This window comes from Glycine max, chromosome 2 (assembly GCF_000004515.6).
Source record: "Glycine max cultivar Williams 82 chromosome 2, Glycine_max_v4.0, whole genome shotgun sequence".
Classification (NCBI taxonomy): domain Eukaryota; kingdom Viridiplantae; phylum Streptophyta; class Magnoliopsida; order Fabales; family Fabaceae; genus Glycine; species Glycine max.
The window spans coordinates 12216600-12234043 of NC_016089.4; the positions used below are offsets into that span (position 1 = coordinate 12216600).

The following is a 17444-nucleotide window of genomic DNA, read 5'->3' on the forward strand; positions in this document are numbered from 1 at the left end:
AACAAATACAATTTTAGCCCTTACAAAATTATTTTATTATTTTTAATTATTACAAATTATATTTATTTTATTTTTTTCATTATAGGACCATAACATTTTAAACGATAAAAAAAATATTATCTCAAGAAAAAATTACTCACTTCTCATGTATTTTCTCTCTTTCGCACCTCTCCTTTTCCCACTTTCTCTATCCCACTATCCTATTGAATAACTCATGATCAACTCTGCAACACATGAAACTGCTCTACACATAAAATTGTGTTTTACGGTGGAAGAAAGTGGCGTAGCATTAAGACTTAAGAGGAAATTGGAGAAGCAAAACAGTGGTTTGATTCGGGATGAAAAAGGTCAGATGAGAACTGATGAATTGCGAGAGGATACAACAAAACGACAATGTATCTTCTTCAAGCAACTTAGATAACTCCCCCTTGTCAATAGATATAGATTTCCTTAGATCGAATTGAAGTTCTACATTTTTTGAAAAAACATTAGGAAACTCTCTTTCAATTTCACCCCTTCTTTAAGGGCTTCAATATATTGAATTTGTTGATGTCACAAATAGACCTGCCACTTATCCTTATGTCCAAAGATTTTCTACTATATCAAATATATATATTGTGTTGAAAGATCGTCTCTAGTGATTCCTTGTCAAAGCCTCTGGTGCATGTAAGTTCAAAAGAGCGAAAAATACCTACAAAAGGATTCTTACACTTAAGTTAGGATTTGGCTTACAGTTGATGATATATAGTAAATATTTAAAAATGAATTTGTGTTTTTACTTGGGGAGATTTACCTCTTTTAATACTAACCTTATTGGGTCTGAGGTTTATAGGTCTACATTTCTTGATTACTAGTTAAATAATACACCTTTTAATCATGCTTAGATAATTATAATCAAGTAATTATTTTTAAATGGATTTATTAGCGATAATTATGATTAAATGGTACTCGTCATTTGTATATGTCCAAAGTCAAGATGTGATGTGCAAAATATGAGTATGTGATTGAGAGGGTATTCAAAATATGAGTGCGTAACTGAGAGAGTATTCAATTTAAATACATTAGGTGTCTCATTCTAATCAAATACTTTATCATGTATATTAGCCTTCCAAGTCCTTTTTTGGTCTTGACAAAAAAAGAACTTTATGATGTGTCAAAATGGTTACCATTATTAACTCTTTTGATGAATACTCACTTTAATTATTAATTACTATTTGAATTAAGTTGTCAATATTTGAATTGGTTACAAAATGGAACTAGTATCATGCGTCCAAATATTTGAACCTTTTCAATTTTGAACATTACATCTGAAGAGCAAAAATGAGCGGGAAAAAAATTTAGGATCACAATGCAACTAGCAACTGAAATGCATAAACATAATGTAAAAAATTTAAAAAGGGTATTTGCATAAATTTTGGAATAAATATCCAAATTTGTTCCTCAAAAGTGTAACTCGATGACGTATCCGTTTTAAAAAATGAAAAAAAAAATTAATCTCTAAAAATATAAGAATAACAACATATTAATTTTGTTATTAATTTAGTCTATGATACTAACTTGTTGGTTAGGTGGCAACTAAGAACTCAAATGTCTTGACAATAAACTGTCAACTGTGTAGTTGAGTCCGCAGGACTAATTTTGTCATTAGTATGTTTGCGTTTTCAATACTGACTGCTTCGGAAATTACTTAGGTTTCCCATGGTAAGAAACAATTTGAGACGGTTAAATTTGTCTAAATTTTAATCCAATGGTAAAAGAAATCAATTTTTTTTCCTTTTTTTTATATTTATTTTTACTTTCTCTTCCAATATTTCCCAAATTATCCCTTACTATCCCCCTTCTCTCTCACGGTGAAATCCCCATATCCTCCATCTTCATTGTTACCTCTTTCTCCATCACAAATGTAATTCCGCCATTGTCACAACTGCTACTTCACCAACACATCTATCGTCGTTCGCACCGTTGCAAAACCACAAGACACAATCCAATCTTCAAAGCAAAATCACCAAATAATAAAAGGAATGATCATAACCAAGAAAAGGAAAGACAGGTCTGAGGTTGTTTTGTTAGATCCAAGTTTTCCTTTTTCAGATTTGGGCGCATAGGTTGAAGAACGTTGATATCGCGTCACACAGAGACCCAATACCTAATAGAAGATCCAGCTTCTTTCAGATATGCTAAAAAAGAACGTCCGTATCGAAAGCAATTTCTAACAAACAAAATAGGTTTTCCGGCGAAGCCAGAAAGCGAAGGTTTTCATGACCTGACTTGTTTTATTGATGCAGCGTGAAAATCGTATGAGCGCCAGAGAAAACTTCGACAACACCATAGCCATCGTGAAGGAGGTTTTTAGTTTTGATATTTTGACAACAAATTAATCTTATCCATTTAACACTCCACGTGACACTCTTTTCCATCACAATTCAATTCTCAGTTGTGAATACCATGCACAAAACTAAGGACGTGATTAATATATTATCATTTTTACATTTCGAGACTATTTTTTTTTTTATCCTTTTGGAATTGATATGTCATCAAATCATATTTTCATGAACAAAATTGGTGCTTACCATAAATTCTGCTATGCATAGTTTAACATATCATATACAAAATAAAAAGTTGTCATCTAACTTGACTGGTTGTCGTGTGTTATTTTCTTTATAATGTACCCTAGTAGGCATCAAACAAATTAAACGAACGAAAGAGAGTTATCAACCTTTCCAATTTTATCCAAAATTTAATTATGTACTTGTTGAATAAGTACTTATCATATAAGTTTTTATAAGTTATTTCCAAGACTGGTACAAGTGTTTGTCATAAAATAAATCTAAATAATTTATAAATAAGTTCTTTCAAATTCATTAATTTTTCATGCCAATTTCATATCATGGACAATAAATTGCCCTGTATATTGAATAACAATTTTCTTTCATTTCTTAAAAAAAAAGTCTATCACATTCTTTATATTTATTTTATTGTATTCTATTTCATTATCAGTTTTAATATATACGAATTTAATTAAAATGCAATGGCACTAAAAATATTTTTTTTACGGTCATCTCATTGCAACAAATTATTATATATAATAAGTTTATTAAATTTTATAAAAATTAAATTAAAAGTTATATCAAGAATGATATCTCATTGATTAGTATGTAATTTTTTTTATAATGACATTGCATGACCATTACGCTTAATAATCATTTCTATAATGTCCAATTATTTTTTTTAAGTTTAATTTATATACACGGTGTAAATTATTTTTAGAATCAAATTAAATTTAAGGTGCCACCACATTATATTAATAAAATAGTGTGATAATAAATGAAACAGACAAATTATCTTATTAAACTAGAATCTTTATGGTAGCCCCACGAGTCTACGTTACAGAATAGGAAAAGATTTGTTGTAACTTGACACATAAGTGGGCCACAAGAGCAGGTACTGAATAATGAATATCTGATTCTTATCTCTTTAAATGTCCCTCTTCAAAGCAAAACAAGAATCGTATAGAACTCAATTGCAACTAGCTAATGGCTATGCATGGAACTTCTTGTTTGGTGCCTTCTGTTCTGGAGCTAGCAAAACAACCCATCATCGAAGTTCCAGAACGATATGTTCATGCCAATCAAGATCCACATATTCTTTCCAACACAATTTCTTTACCACAAGTTCCCATCATAGACTTGCATCAATTGTTGTCTGAAGATCCAAGTGAACTAGAGAAGCTGGACCATGCGTGCAAAGAATGGGGTTTCTTTCAGGTTTTGGATTATATTCTCCTCCTTTAATTTTTTTTTTTTTGTTTGATTCAGGGAAATTCCCCTCCTTTAGTTTGTTGTGTGTAAAAGAAACCATAGTCAAATTTAATTCAAAGGTTGTAGTCAATAATAATAATAATAATAATTAACGCGGCAATCTCAATGTAGCACGATTGATTTTTCCGGATTCGGCTACTTTAATGAAAAACTCAATTTAGAAGATAAAGTAGCAAATCTTTGCTGTGTTGGAATATCAACTATTTGATTATTTCCTCTGCCTAAAAATAAATGTTGTTGTCCTAGTTGTTTTACTTAAATTAAGAAAAATTAATAAATAGATAAAAAAGAATAGTAATTTTATAAAATTAATCTTATTAAATAAAAAATAATAATATTAATATTATATTCAAAAACTAAAATAATATTATTAGGTTTGTTGATGGAAAAAAACAATTAGTGTTATATTAAAAAGCTAAATATGACATTATTTTTTGATAAATTTTTTTCTAAATGCGACACTTATTTTTTAAGAGGAAGTATCTCAATGCACAATTAAGATTTGTTGGTTTATCCTTTAATGTAAGTTGCCGCTCACCTTAAGGGAGTCAAATCTGATAATTTGTAATTTGTCTAGGTTTTAAACTGGTTTCAATTGTAGCAAAATTAGCAGTTATTATGATTTATGACCTCGAATCGTGCAATTTAAAACTTTGCCATAGCATAATCTTAAATGATTTTAGATTGAAGTTGAATCAGGCCACAAATTTTGCAAAAAGGAAAATGTGCTGCATCAGTGTTCTACGTAATTAACAACATGAAATCTAACAAAAAAGCCAATGAACTGGTGCAATTACTTTTATAAAAAAAGATGTGTGAAAATTGAATTTGTGTATATTAAATTTATGGCAAAATCTATAGACTCTGATGCAATGCACTTTGGAGTATCTAATCCTCACACTTTTGCCAACAATTTGGTTTCACTTTCAAGATGAGTGTAGCACTCAAGGCATTGCTGCATACATGTAATTTTATTTGCATTATACGATTTTAATTAACAAATTAATTACAGCTTATAAACCATGGAGTGGACCCTCCAGTGGTGGAAAATATGAAGATAGGTGTTCAAGAATTCTTCAACCTTCCAATGGAAGAGAAGCAGAAATTTTGGCAAACACCAGAGGATATGCAGGGGTTTGGCCAGTTATTTGTTGTATCAGAGGAACAAAAGCTAGAATGGGCAGACATGTTCTATGCTCACACATTTCCATTACATTCAAGGAATCCTCATCTTATTCCTAAGATTCCCCAACCATTCAGGTTGCCTACTTCAATTTCTATGTGTTAACTACAACATAATTGACTTAATTTGTTATTACCTCAAGGAGATTCTGTTTCATTGCAGAGAAAATCTAGAGAACTATTGCTTAGAGCTGAGAAAAATGTGCATCACAATCATTGGCCTTATGAAAAAAGCTCTCAAGATCAAAACAAATGAACTCTCAGAGTTATTTGAAGATCCTAGCCAAGGAATTAGGATGAATTACTACCCTCCATGTCCCCAACCAGAACGAGTCATTGGAATCAATCCGCATTCTGATTCGGGTGCCCTTACCATCCTTCTCCAAGTCAATGAAGTGGAAGGGCTTCAAATAAGAAAAGATGGAAAGTGGATTCCTGTTAAACCACTCTCTAATGCTTTTGTCATCAACGTTGGAGACATGTTGGAGGTAACAAGAGCACAAAATCATTTTCATATCTTTTTATCATTTGGCATTTAAATAATCTTGGAACAATGCAAGTATAAGAAAAATTATAGTGTACACAATACACATTAAGTTTGATTTTCATACACCATTTTTTTTTATACTGTCAATTAATCATAAATCATTTCTGATATGATTTTTAAAGTAATTATCATAAAAGTTAACAAACTTATCATACATGACAATATGTGATTTATTTGATGATACTGTAGAAAACCTTTATACTTACAGCACACTCTATTTAAATTAACATTTAGCCTTTAAGAATTTTTAACCATATGGTAAATGCTTTGACAGATACTGACCAATGGGATTTACCGAAGCATTGAACATCGGGGAATAGTCAATTCAGAAAAAGAGAGGATTTCCATTGCCATGTTTCACCGGCCTCAAATGAGCAGAGTTATAGGTCCAGCACCAAGCCTCGTTACTCCTGAAAGACCTGCATTGTTCAAAAGGATTGGAGTAGCAGATTACCTCAATGGATTCCTTAAACGTGAGCTAAAAGGAAAATCATACATGGATGTCATTAGGATCCAAAACGAGATTGGTAAATAATTTATGTTCATAGGACTAAGCCTGAAATTGAATGATAGAACAAGTACACAGAACAATAATGTCACAGATGGTAGCCAATGTGCAACCATTGTAGCAATAAAAGTTAAATCACTGTTCATGGTATCAAGCTGAACATATATACCTTGGAAGCTAATGTGGGTTAGTAAAAATATGTCATGGAACATCAAATGCATGTTCTTGAACTAATTGTCTGAATTGAGCTATAGGCGTGTCTCAAACATTTTAGTATCTGTATTCATTACTATATATAAACTCTTTTAGTAATGAAGTTCAAGTAAACACTTATTCGATAAGTTGGTTGATTGTGAAGTTGAATAACTACATTTAATATGCAGTTTGAAATGCTTTCTTCTTTTAAAAAGATCTCACATTTTGCCACTTCTCATTATAATTAGGAAGGAAAATGGGTCGTTGATAATCATTATGATGTGAAGAAAAACTTTATATACTTTGGAGTAATTTGAGAAACTCTTTTTTTCAGTGAATTCCTGAATATATATATGTATCTGTGTATGCTTGTGTGTGTGTGTAAAAGAGTGCTTTGTCCTTAAACTTAACGAAAATGTTATAAGATTTCAGGTTTTGAATTTGAATTGAATATGAGTATGTTCATATGAAATGAATGATACTAAAGCTAATCATCTCGTGGTCAAAGTTCAGCAACTTCACTTCTGGTTTTTGGCATAGAGGATTGTAATATGGAATCAGTTGAGCTATCTCTTCAACTTGTAGGCTTTGGTTTTAGCAAAACCAGCATAAATTTGGTTTAAGCTTCTACTTCCCCCAACTCTTTATTTCCATCTGCTCCTTCACTATCATTGCACATTAATTGTTCGAATACAAGTTCTTTAAATTGTGTCTACTCTACTTTCTTGCCTGAATCTACTTTTGTTTTTTATGAGAATTTCCTTGAACTTTCCTTGCTCTTTCTGTATCACTCTTCACTGTTTCATTGATCATCTTACCTAAAACTTTTATAGGCTTGTCAGCACTTAATCAACATTTTTTTTAGATAAAGATTGAAGTATTTTTATTTTATTTTGTTATTGTATTTATACGCCATCATCTCCACTGCTATACTTTACATGTTTTGCACTTCTAAATGTAAAGCATGAGAAAATTCTATGCTACACAATTTGACCTTGTGTCTGGCTGATTCCACCTTGAAAATATTTTTGGTGTTATAACCTTGAATTTGATATTCAAAAGTCACATTGGACTCTGACTCTGAGTATGGATCGAACCCAGGAAAAAGGACAAAACCCTTCCACCACTTTTTTATTATTATTATTTATAACACTCAAAAATTCAAGATCCTAACAACTTGCACTAACAAGCAATGATTTTCGCTTTCTACCTTCAACATATATTATTTAATATTATAAACTTTTTTTTTTGGTTAATAGTGTTTACAGTTTCTAAAAGTTTTCCATATTTTGCTTTTACTCCCCAATTTTTAAAATCAGTAGTTTTTTCTCTGTAATTATTGAAAATACCCAAATTTTGGTTCCTAAGGCCTTTTTTAGGATGTTATAATATTATTATTGATTTTGTCAATAATTAATTTTTTAAAAAAATTTAATTAATCATCTTTAATGAGATTTTTTCTTTTAATTATATTTTTTATTATTTACAAGACTCAAATTTAAAATTTTATTTAAAAAATCTAAGTCGAGTTTTACAGTCAAAAGTTTAGGTATTTGAAAAGAAAAAAAAAATAGAAAGAAGCTTTTTAAAGTTGGACTAGAATTAAAATTTGAGCACCATCGACCCAATGCTTTTATTCTTCTATATAGTATTAACTTGGTTTGTCATAATGTCAATAGAAATGGATTTTGAAAATGCTGTATCTTGAGTGGGGCAGGGGGGATATTACTGAGGCACTTGCCTCGATTGCAGATGGCCATGATTGGGAAACAGGTTGGGGGTATTTATGATGGACTTCATTAATCAGAACCCATCAAGTCATGTTGATTTGGATCTTTCATTGCCTAACAGATTTTGGTGTCAGCCCTGAGCCCCACATTAAACCTGAATTGAAATGGTCAGATATGCATGCCTCCCTACCAAATGTGCCAGAGCCTTTGTTTGGCTATGAAGTCATAATTCATTTGGTCTTTGATAAGTGTTGACCTTGGACTCATTGAACATGCAATCCTGGAGAACCATATAGAGATGCTAAAAGAGTGGTATAGGTGTGTCACTAGTTATATATGCTCATGAAAGATTGTAATAATTTTATGCATTTATCACTATGGGTTAGGTTATATATATTCCCAGATGTGGATATTTGCACAACCACACACCTCACATGAATTATGAGAAGAACTATACATCAACACTTAATATGCCAATAGATACCAAAAAAGTGAGAAAAATTTAAGTTTTATAGGTAATATAATTTTACATGAAGAAAGAGAGAAAGAGAATTGCTTTAAAAAAGAGAGAGAGAGAGAGAGAGAGAAATAAATAGTATTTATTAGGTATTTAAAAAAACAAGAATTTCCATGCATCGTCACTTTTATGAGAAACATTTCCGCTGTTACAAGTGTATGTATTCCTTTATTAAAGGAACTGTCTTTTATTAAAGTAACTGTTTTTTTCTCTCTTCAAATTGAAATTTCACTTCAGTAATATGTACAAAATAAAGATTTATATTAAATGTCAGTAAAACTTCATTTTTATTAGAAAACAACACTAAAAATATATAAAATTACATATAATTTTTTTTCCTTTATTAAAATGATGATACTTGACATTAAGGCTTTTCTCCCTCTCTCTCTATTCAACTATTTGAGATAAAAAAAAAAAACTGTCAAATCAAGAATACTAATTGTCAAGGTGTAACTTTTACTAAAAAATTATCTATGAACTGTTCTTACACAAGCCATTAACTAACACTAGTCCCGTTATTTATTTTCCTGAGTAGTCCCAATATTTTTTTTTTCACGAATAACTCATTATACACATCATATAATTTGTGGTAGTATTTTTTTCAAATAAGGCTGTTTACCTCAAAGCAGCCAGGGGTTCTATTGCAATTTTAATTTGTCAGAGGCTAAGGCAAAACGAAGTTTAACTTTTACAAGTAAAGATTTAATGTATGAGTACACTTAATATTTACCCCATATCGTGTACATATCCTATACAATACATATTAGATACGCATGACATGTACCTGCATGCTTATTCAGTATTCAAGTACATGTTATTTTTTGTAAAACACCAAGCTTTATTATTAATTAATTTTGATTTACTAATACCGGAAACAAACTCTTTAGTCGCTTCAAAAGTAGTTTTTTCTTTAAATAATTTTGCTTGAGCTAAAATAGAAACATTAGTATATCTTACTGTATCCTTAATAGTATCCAAACTTTTAAAAAAATTATTGTATCCCTTTACTCAAAGGCTGCCCCTCTATTCTTTATTCCCTCTCTTTCCACATGCAGGGTATTGACCAATGTCACGGATTTAAGCTCAATAGGCCATGATATAATAATTCTGAATGTGGCACTTGGTATCTAACTCAATGATAACTACAATGCAACGAAAGACTTTGAAGTTTGAACAAAAAGCTCCCTATATTGTATCCTCTAAAATCCCACCATGTTCCATGAAAGAATGTAACATAGCTAATTGTTGGGCAGAAAAAACATTACATTATGTGCAAGCAAGCACCTAGCAAGCATCAAATCAAAACCATGAACAGGTTCTCATAGCATTTTGTAGACTATGCCTCAGTCCAACTAAAAAATTTGCTTTAGCATTTCTCCTAGTTGATCAGACTCAGTGAGATCCTGTCTTTACATTCTTTAATATATTTAGTGCGCAAACCTATTTTTTGATAAAATAGACTTCCACTTCTAAACATATGATACATATATTCACGCTTGAAAAAAAAAGGAAACATTCATGAATACTGCTCTACATTCTCTAACCGAGAGTCAGTCCTCTGCAAGGATATGTGACTGCCCTCCAAGGCCTAAACACCAGAATATTACTCAGTAGTATCTCATCTAAAATATATTGCAGGGAATTGAGATTTGAGACCATGGCCTTCAAATTTGACAAGTCATGTGTAAAACTCTAAGCTTGGTTATTTCCATTTGACGAGAATGAAAGCCAAAATACGTGCTGTGGTGAAGATTAATGTATGAAGACTAAACATCAAAGTTCAACTTTCATCTGACTTGCTGGCCCAGTACCTACAGGAGCATGTAGCAAAAAAGGTTATTTGATTGAGAAAATGTAACTTTACCAAAAGGGGTTATTTGTTGGCCAATGCATACCATCAACATCTTGGCTAGTTGGGGGAGCCGTTGTTGCAAAGCTCATCTGTACAACATTGTGAAGCTCATCCTCCCATACATCAGGCAGCTATTGCACATGGTGTCATAGAATGAAAATAAAAGAATGCAAAATATAGTCAGGCAAAACATTGGAGAAAGTTAATTTCACATAAGCATAGGTAATTTGTTATATAACAGCAAAGGAAGGCCACAGAAACTCAAATGTAAGTTTGGAGGATGGAGGATTGAGGATTTTCAACATTCCTCATGTGCAGCAATCTACAGCAAAAATTATCCATTCACAACTTTGTCATTTTTAATTACTACTAATATATGGTGTAGCAGCCAAAGTGTTTGCTCACATGAACAAAGAAATAATGTGCATAGGAATTGAAATGCTTACAATTGCAATGGATCAATACCTGATTTGGTTCCTTGAATCCACCATTCAAGGGAGCTAACTGTGGATGGATGGTTCTTTGAAGAATATCAGATGAGTTTGTCATGTTGGGAATTACTGGATGAATCAGCCCTGGTTGAGGTGGATGTAATGGAGGAAAAGCCATGGACATATCTAGAGGAAACCCTAGTGCGGTTGAAGGATCAGGCCGTTGTTGAAGAATCTGATATAATGTTCAGAATGTACAAAAGTGAAATCAGGCATGTGTACTCAGTATAAGCCTTTTCTCATTGGTACATAAATAGATTAACAACTTACATCTTTAGCAAGAAGTCCTTCAATATTAAAATCCAGCCGTGGATTTACTGTAGCAAGTTTCATAGACAAAAACTGCCAAATGAAAAATGCAGTGTGTCAATTTAACTTGGAAGAGAATGCAGAGGTTTTCAAAAATATATGCCAATCATCAATTATATATAAAGAATAATTGGTAAAACAATTTATCTTGCATCTTTAATCAAAATGCAACAAAGATAACAGCAATCAGGAGTAATGATTCAAAATGAGGTCATTTCAAAAAAAGAGAAGAATGCTATGGTAGTAAAACATGCTAAATAATAAGTTCTATGGAAATAAACATTTTGTACTGAACTTAAGCAGAATCAAAATATACAGTGCAAATCAGTTACATGACTTAAGAATCACAAGTGGACAAATAGGGAGATAAGTTTTTTCATCCATACCTCAACCTGTCGTTGAAGTGACTGTACATAGTTGATGATTTCATCTAGCATTACTGCCTTGCCAGTGACCTAAAAGCATAGAAAGTAATAATAAACAATGTTAAAAGGAAGTGATACCTAAACACAAATAACAATATGACATAGTAAATTTTCTAGTTTCAAACTTAGAAGCCACCTTGCTGCATCCAGGTACAAGGTCTTGAAGAAACTTCATCCTCTCACTTATCTTTTCCCTCCTCACCTGCAGTGAAAATCCAATTTGAAATTCTTCATCCAAAAAACTTCATCTTCATCACAGATAAGTTCTCACAAAATCTTACTCTCTCTGCAAGGCTATGGCTATTTGTTGCTTGACCCCGGCGAGCCCTAACGTGTATGTATTCCTCCTTAGGTGGATCAGAAGCTTGAGACCCCAATTTGGCATTCTTCCCACAAGCCTTGTTGGCTGTTGAAATTGGTTGTTGGTCTCCCTTCTGTTGATTCTCAGAGTTCCCCTTTGCACCTTCACTAGGTAGTTCTTGAGCTCCATTGGCTTTATCATTATCACCATCCTACCACAAGGAAAACAATGAAATGGATAAGAAAATAGCATCACGGTGTAACACATAAAGTAGATACAGCTGAAAGTCTGAAACACAAGTTACAATCATACCCGTCCACTTCTTTTCCTTTTCTTTGAGTTTAGTCCTTTGCTAGAAGGTTCCCCACTAGTACCTTCCAACATTGGGGAATCATCCTGGCCACCACCATCATCACTAGATTCAGCTCTATCAGACTCATTAGCATTCCTAACAAGAGATTGCTTCCCTTCATCTTGGAATATAACATGACCTTCACTTCTTCTATCACTCTTGAGAGGGCTTCCTTTAGCAGCAACAAGATGCTCAACAGATGGAGGCACATCCTCAACTACATTCATATCACCTCCTTGAGATTGTCCTCCAGCTATTACTGATTTCAACCCATGGCCTGCAATAGCATCTCTTGCTCCATACAGCCCCATGGATTGAGCAATCCCATATGAGTTCACCATGTCACCAAAATTCCCTCCACTGAAGCACGAGAACCTTGCAGCTCTCTCAATGAATCCAGAATCAGTTGGAAACTGAGATAAACTGTGGGGAAACATCACTGGTCCATTTGGTAACATAGAATTAGCATGATTCCAACCCATTTCAAGTGTTCCATGATGATCCTGACCAACTCTTCCAAATCCAAATCCATCTTTTCTGATTGCAACTGTGCTTGAAGAGCCCCCATTGTTGTGGACATTATTAATGTCACAAAATCCCAACTTTTGGGAGCTGGTGGGGTTTTCCCAGTAATTTGGACTAAGTGAGTCCACCATTGAAGCAGAGGAACATGAAGAAGAACCAATCAAATCCCCTCTGCTGACATTCATAGAATTATTCCCCAAGCCAACAAAACCTACCGAAGAATTTGCAAGATTTGAACCCCCAAATCTCCAATCCGAGTGCATTCCGCTAGAATAACTCACATGATCCTCGTTTCTATCCACCTCAAACTTTTCTTTGTCACTCATAATATCTACCCCTCCTTAACAAGGTGATATCAAAACCACCCCACAAGCAGATTCTTTTCTATGGTCTCTTCAAAACTAAATGATAACAAAATCAGACAAAATTTAACCAAAAGTACCTCCAACAGTGGCCAAATGGTAACCACTAACCAGTACAGCATGAAACAGTGATCAAACGTGGGGGGAAATTTCAAAGAAACCAAACTAACAGATGAAGCCTGACAACCCCCAACATGAATTTATGACATTCATCAACTAGAATCCAGGACACCCTTGAGAAACTGAAGGAACTAGAAAACTTGTCCAAGTTAGTGTGTGAGGCAAAAAAAAAAAAAGAGAAGGCTAGAAGAAGCAGAAAGAAGGAGATAGAGCAGCTTCAGTTAATGATGCTGAGAAATTGCCAAAGGGCTAGAACAAATTCCAAGTACCCAAAAGATGGTACCAAAGGCTCTCACACGAGTTTCCAGCTACCATTTCCAAAGCCAACACTGAACTTGGAAGTACCAAAAATCATAAAGGCCCCCCCAAGAGAAAAAGAGAGAGAAAAAGAGGCTAAAAAAGACTGTTCAAAGAAAGAGCTGAAAAGAAGTCCATGGAAGCAGTCAATTATGCAAACAACATTGATTTCAGCATAATAAATACCCCCCATTCAAGCCCTAGTCAGAGTTACAGAACCCCCCAACCCTGCAAGACAGAGAAAGAAAAATAAATAAATAAAAAAAGGACCCAACTTCAAAAGTGGGAAGAGAAAGATACCAATTTTTGATCCTCCTACTTTTGGAACCCTGCCTTCCATTCAAGCTTTTCCCTCAAATCAAAACCACTTTATTCAATTTGGGGTTTCTTCAAACTCCCTCCTCCTTCCTTCCATAACAAACCTGCATTTCACTGTGCCACAGAGAGAGAGAGAGAGAACACAAAATTTCAAAGCTTTGATTTTTAGAGAGAGAAAAGAGAAAATAACATAAAGGGTGGTAGAAATTGGGGAAAATACAGCTAACAAACCAATGTGTACATGAAGGAGAGAGAGCAAAGCAAAAGGGTAATGGCAAAAAAGAGCCTCCATTTATATACCTCACGCTCGCATCAAAAAGAGAGCTTTTGATGATTAACCACCGCCACAGCTACGGTAAAATAATACTACTAATACAATACTAATATAATTAAAGACCTGCCCCTTAAGCTCCTCTTCCTCAACTTTGAGAAATTAATAATCATTGTTTTTTATCCCACTTTTTTTCTTCATTTTTTTTTTGGGCAAGTTGGTGTTTTTCTCTTATCTTATTGAATTGTCCTTTATTACACCTTTAAGGAGGGTTTTTTTTAAAAAAAAATTTTTCCTTTGTTGTTTGGTCAAGGCCCCCAAATCTAGCTGGGGTCATCTACTCATTTCTTTTTTGCCTCAACAATATTAAAAAAAAAAAAAACTCCATTCCAAACCAAAAACAAACCATATGGGTCTTGCACTAAGGATTATTATTATTATTATTATTATTATTATTATTATTGGATGCATTGTCTAGGTTCTTAGGGAGAGAGAGAAGGGAACATCAAAAGAAGATACATTGTCTATGGCAATGCCACCCCCTTTGCGTAAATAACCTCAACGTCTTATGCATCATACTCTATTGTTTGTTTGTAGTGCCTATGAAATGTGAAAACAAAGGCGAAAAAAGCATCGGTTTCAAGAGTTAATGTCCAACATAAATTATTGCAAATATATATGATATTCGAATTTGTTTATGTCTTCTCTTGTCAATGAGAAAATTATGAAAGGTTATTCATGCCCAAAAAATTTAAAGAATTTTATAAAATAGCCTGAAGTTAAGAATAAGTTGATATGAATCGATAGAGATAAATATTCTATATTAATGTTATGTTTGACAAAAAAAAAGTGTAATATTTAGAAGGAGTAAAGTTTAACTAATTTTAAGGTCAAATTATATAAGATTGAGATTTAATAAGGGTTTACAATTGTATTAATACCTATATATTATTTCATATGAAATAGGTAAATAATACTAAAATTAATTAGAATGCATTCATAGTGTTTTCAGAAACATGGTTGATTTTCATAATAATTATTTTAAAAGTTATATTTAAAGTGGTTTTTAATTTATCTAAAGTTCAAAAGTATTTACACATGCATGAAAATTAAATTCAAATAATACTATCTTTTAATTTCTATCTATTTATAATTGAATTCTTAAATTTAATTATTAGATGAATTAATTTCTATATGTATAGTTAATGGTTAGTTAATCTATTTTTTAGGAAATAAAAAGAGATAGAAAAAGCTTATTTGAACAAGTATTATAAATTCATTATAGCCTAAACTGTAAATGAAAAAATCATTTAAAAGATTAAGTCTATAACTTATTCCTAAGAAAATTAATTAAAACAAAAATAAGGCCTAAAGTTAAGTGAAAGTACTACTATCTTTAGCAATAAAAACAATTGTCATTGCCCCGTCATATTCTTAAATGTAGTACTCAAGCTGGTTTGAAAGAGATTGAAAGTAATCAGTTCTTATTTATCTTCATAATGTATTTTCTCATTTAGTTTTAGTGTTTTATTTGTCGATATCTTTTTCTTTAGAAAGTTATCGTATTACCATGACCAAGTATTTGATAGTTGATACTATGAAAATAATTCAATGGACACAGAGGAGTTCTAATATAGGAAATATTAAAAACATGTAATGTTTAGGCTCAAATATTAATATTTTGTATTGGCTCAAAGACAAATACTGTATATTTTTATAGGCTCAAAGATTAATATTTGATAGGCATTCTTTAGATTTGGCAATAGATTATATACTATTAGGATATATTCGATAAATCACTTGTAATATTTTTATTAACCGAAAAATTTATTTGATTATTGTAAATAAGTTTTTTTTAAGTAATTTATAGTATTGTTTTAGTAGTTACTAGATTTTTTAAAATATTACTTGAAGTAACATCTTTTAAAATATAATTTTTAACTTTTAGCTTTTTATAATTTATTTTTTTTATCCTTAAAATATTTATTTAATTTCTTTAATATTTTTTTTAAAATATATCATTTTATATTTTTCAGCTACTTAATTTTATTAAATATTTATAATTTAATAAACTAGCTTAAAAACTCCAACTATCAGCTTTTAACTTTTTACTATCAGTTAACTTTCCGTTTTCGACTAATTTTTTAATTAGTTTTGTTGAATATAAGATAGGTTTTGGTACTTTTTGTAATTAATTAGGTTTTGTATTTTCAATATGTACAAATTATGAAATTAGGTTTAATAATAAAAACTCAATAGTATTATATTCATTATTTTCTCTTGGGATACAATCATTTTCTTCACAATTAATTGGAGGTGTGTTATTTGTCAAATAATGTTAAAACGGATCATTTTCGTCTCAGATGGAAAGCTTAAAGTTGAGGGATACCATTATCTATAATTTCATTTTAAAAACTTATAATTTTATCTAAATGTTGTATGTAATTATTCCCAGCCCTTTAATTACGTTAGCTTAAACTTGCTTCCTGTTGTGAGCCAACAACAATAACTAACAAGGTGATGAAACAATAACGCAACAACATTAAATTTACAACTTGCATGTTATAGGTTCTAACTACTTTGGACCGAGAGTGTCATGAGTCTTTACCAGATCCATTAACTTGGTGAAACTTTTGAAGGACTAGGAGCTAACACATAGATCTTCATGAACAGAAGAAAGTAAGGAAAATCTAGTAAGAATAACAGCACTTTTAAATGAACATGTCTCCATTTTTAACAAGCAAGGACTGACCCTTTTTTATTTTTCTTTACTCTCATGTCATTATTAGTTCACATTGGAAACTGTAATAACAATAGACCTAAGATTTAGAGTGGTGGTGGAATCTCTTATATTTATATGTAAGTGGAGTAACTAGTAACACGCACGGATCAGTGAGGTACTAACCCTTAGATTTGAACGGGATGTTGTTGTGATAAAAAAGTATTTTTTTTTTATGGGTAGAAATCGAATAAGGTATTTAAAGATTTATAATATTTATGCATTTTGTTCAATTAATTAAAATAGATTGTTGTGATAAGAAGTATGATATACTAGTTAAGTTACTTGTCCACAGAATGCAACTTCCAAAAACATAAAATATTAACATTTATAAATGAATATTTGAAGTGAATTAGGCCGTATGTTATATTATTTCTAATGTAAATTGGTTTGATAAATAAATAAAACGTCGTACAAACGAGATTGGGAAGTTGATTTTTGCTTTAATTAGAAACTGTGTAGGTTCTCAACTTCTCGTTAGAGATGTTATAAGTTAAAATAAATACTAGACTTTAAAGCTCTTTCAATGTTTTTATTTATTTATG

The 17444-nt window shown here is 31.7% G+C and overlaps 2 protein-coding genes across 8 annotated transcripts; one reads left to right on the forward strand and one right to left on the reverse strand.

Moving 5' to 3' along the window:
* The first annotated feature begins 3453 nt into the window (after nt 1-3453).
* On the forward strand, nt 3454-6271 carry LOC100775942 (protein SRG1). The gene is made up of 4 exons (XM_003518757.5): nt 3454-3764; nt 4831-5078; nt 5164-5488; nt 5822-6271. The coding sequence occupies exons 1-4, from the start codon at nt 3534-3536 to the stop codon at nt 6080-6082; spliced, it is 1065 nt and encodes a 354-aa protein (XP_003518805.1). The 5' UTR covers nt 3454-3533; the 3' UTR covers nt 6083-6271.
* Nucleotides 6272-9793: 3522 nt separating this feature from the next.
* LOC100783810 (transcription factor bHLH49) lies at nt 9794-14266 on the reverse strand. Of its 7 annotated transcripts, none has more exons than XM_006574912.4 (10): nt 14150-14266; nt 13851-13963; nt 12188-13759; nt 11856-12086; nt 11711-11776; nt 11536-11604; nt 11111-11182; nt 10815-11015; nt 10393-10480; nt 9794-10308 (listed from the first exon to the last, which is right to left on the reverse strand). In XM_006574912.4, exons 3-10 carry the CDS (start codon nt 13076-13078, stop codon nt 10271-10273), a joined length of 1656 nt encoding a protein of 551 aa, XP_006574975.1. In that variant the 5' UTR covers nt 13079-13759; nt 13851-13963; nt 14150-14266; the 3' UTR covers nt 9794-10270. The 7 variants fall into 7 exon arrangements, with proteins under 7 accessions (XP_006574975.1, XP_006574973.1, XP_006574972.1 ...); XM_006574910.4 differs by having other exon boundaries at nt 13832-13963; XM_006574909.3 differs by having other exon boundaries at nt 13832-13963; nt 14081-14201.
* Nucleotides 14267-17444: the final 3178 nt, after the last annotated feature.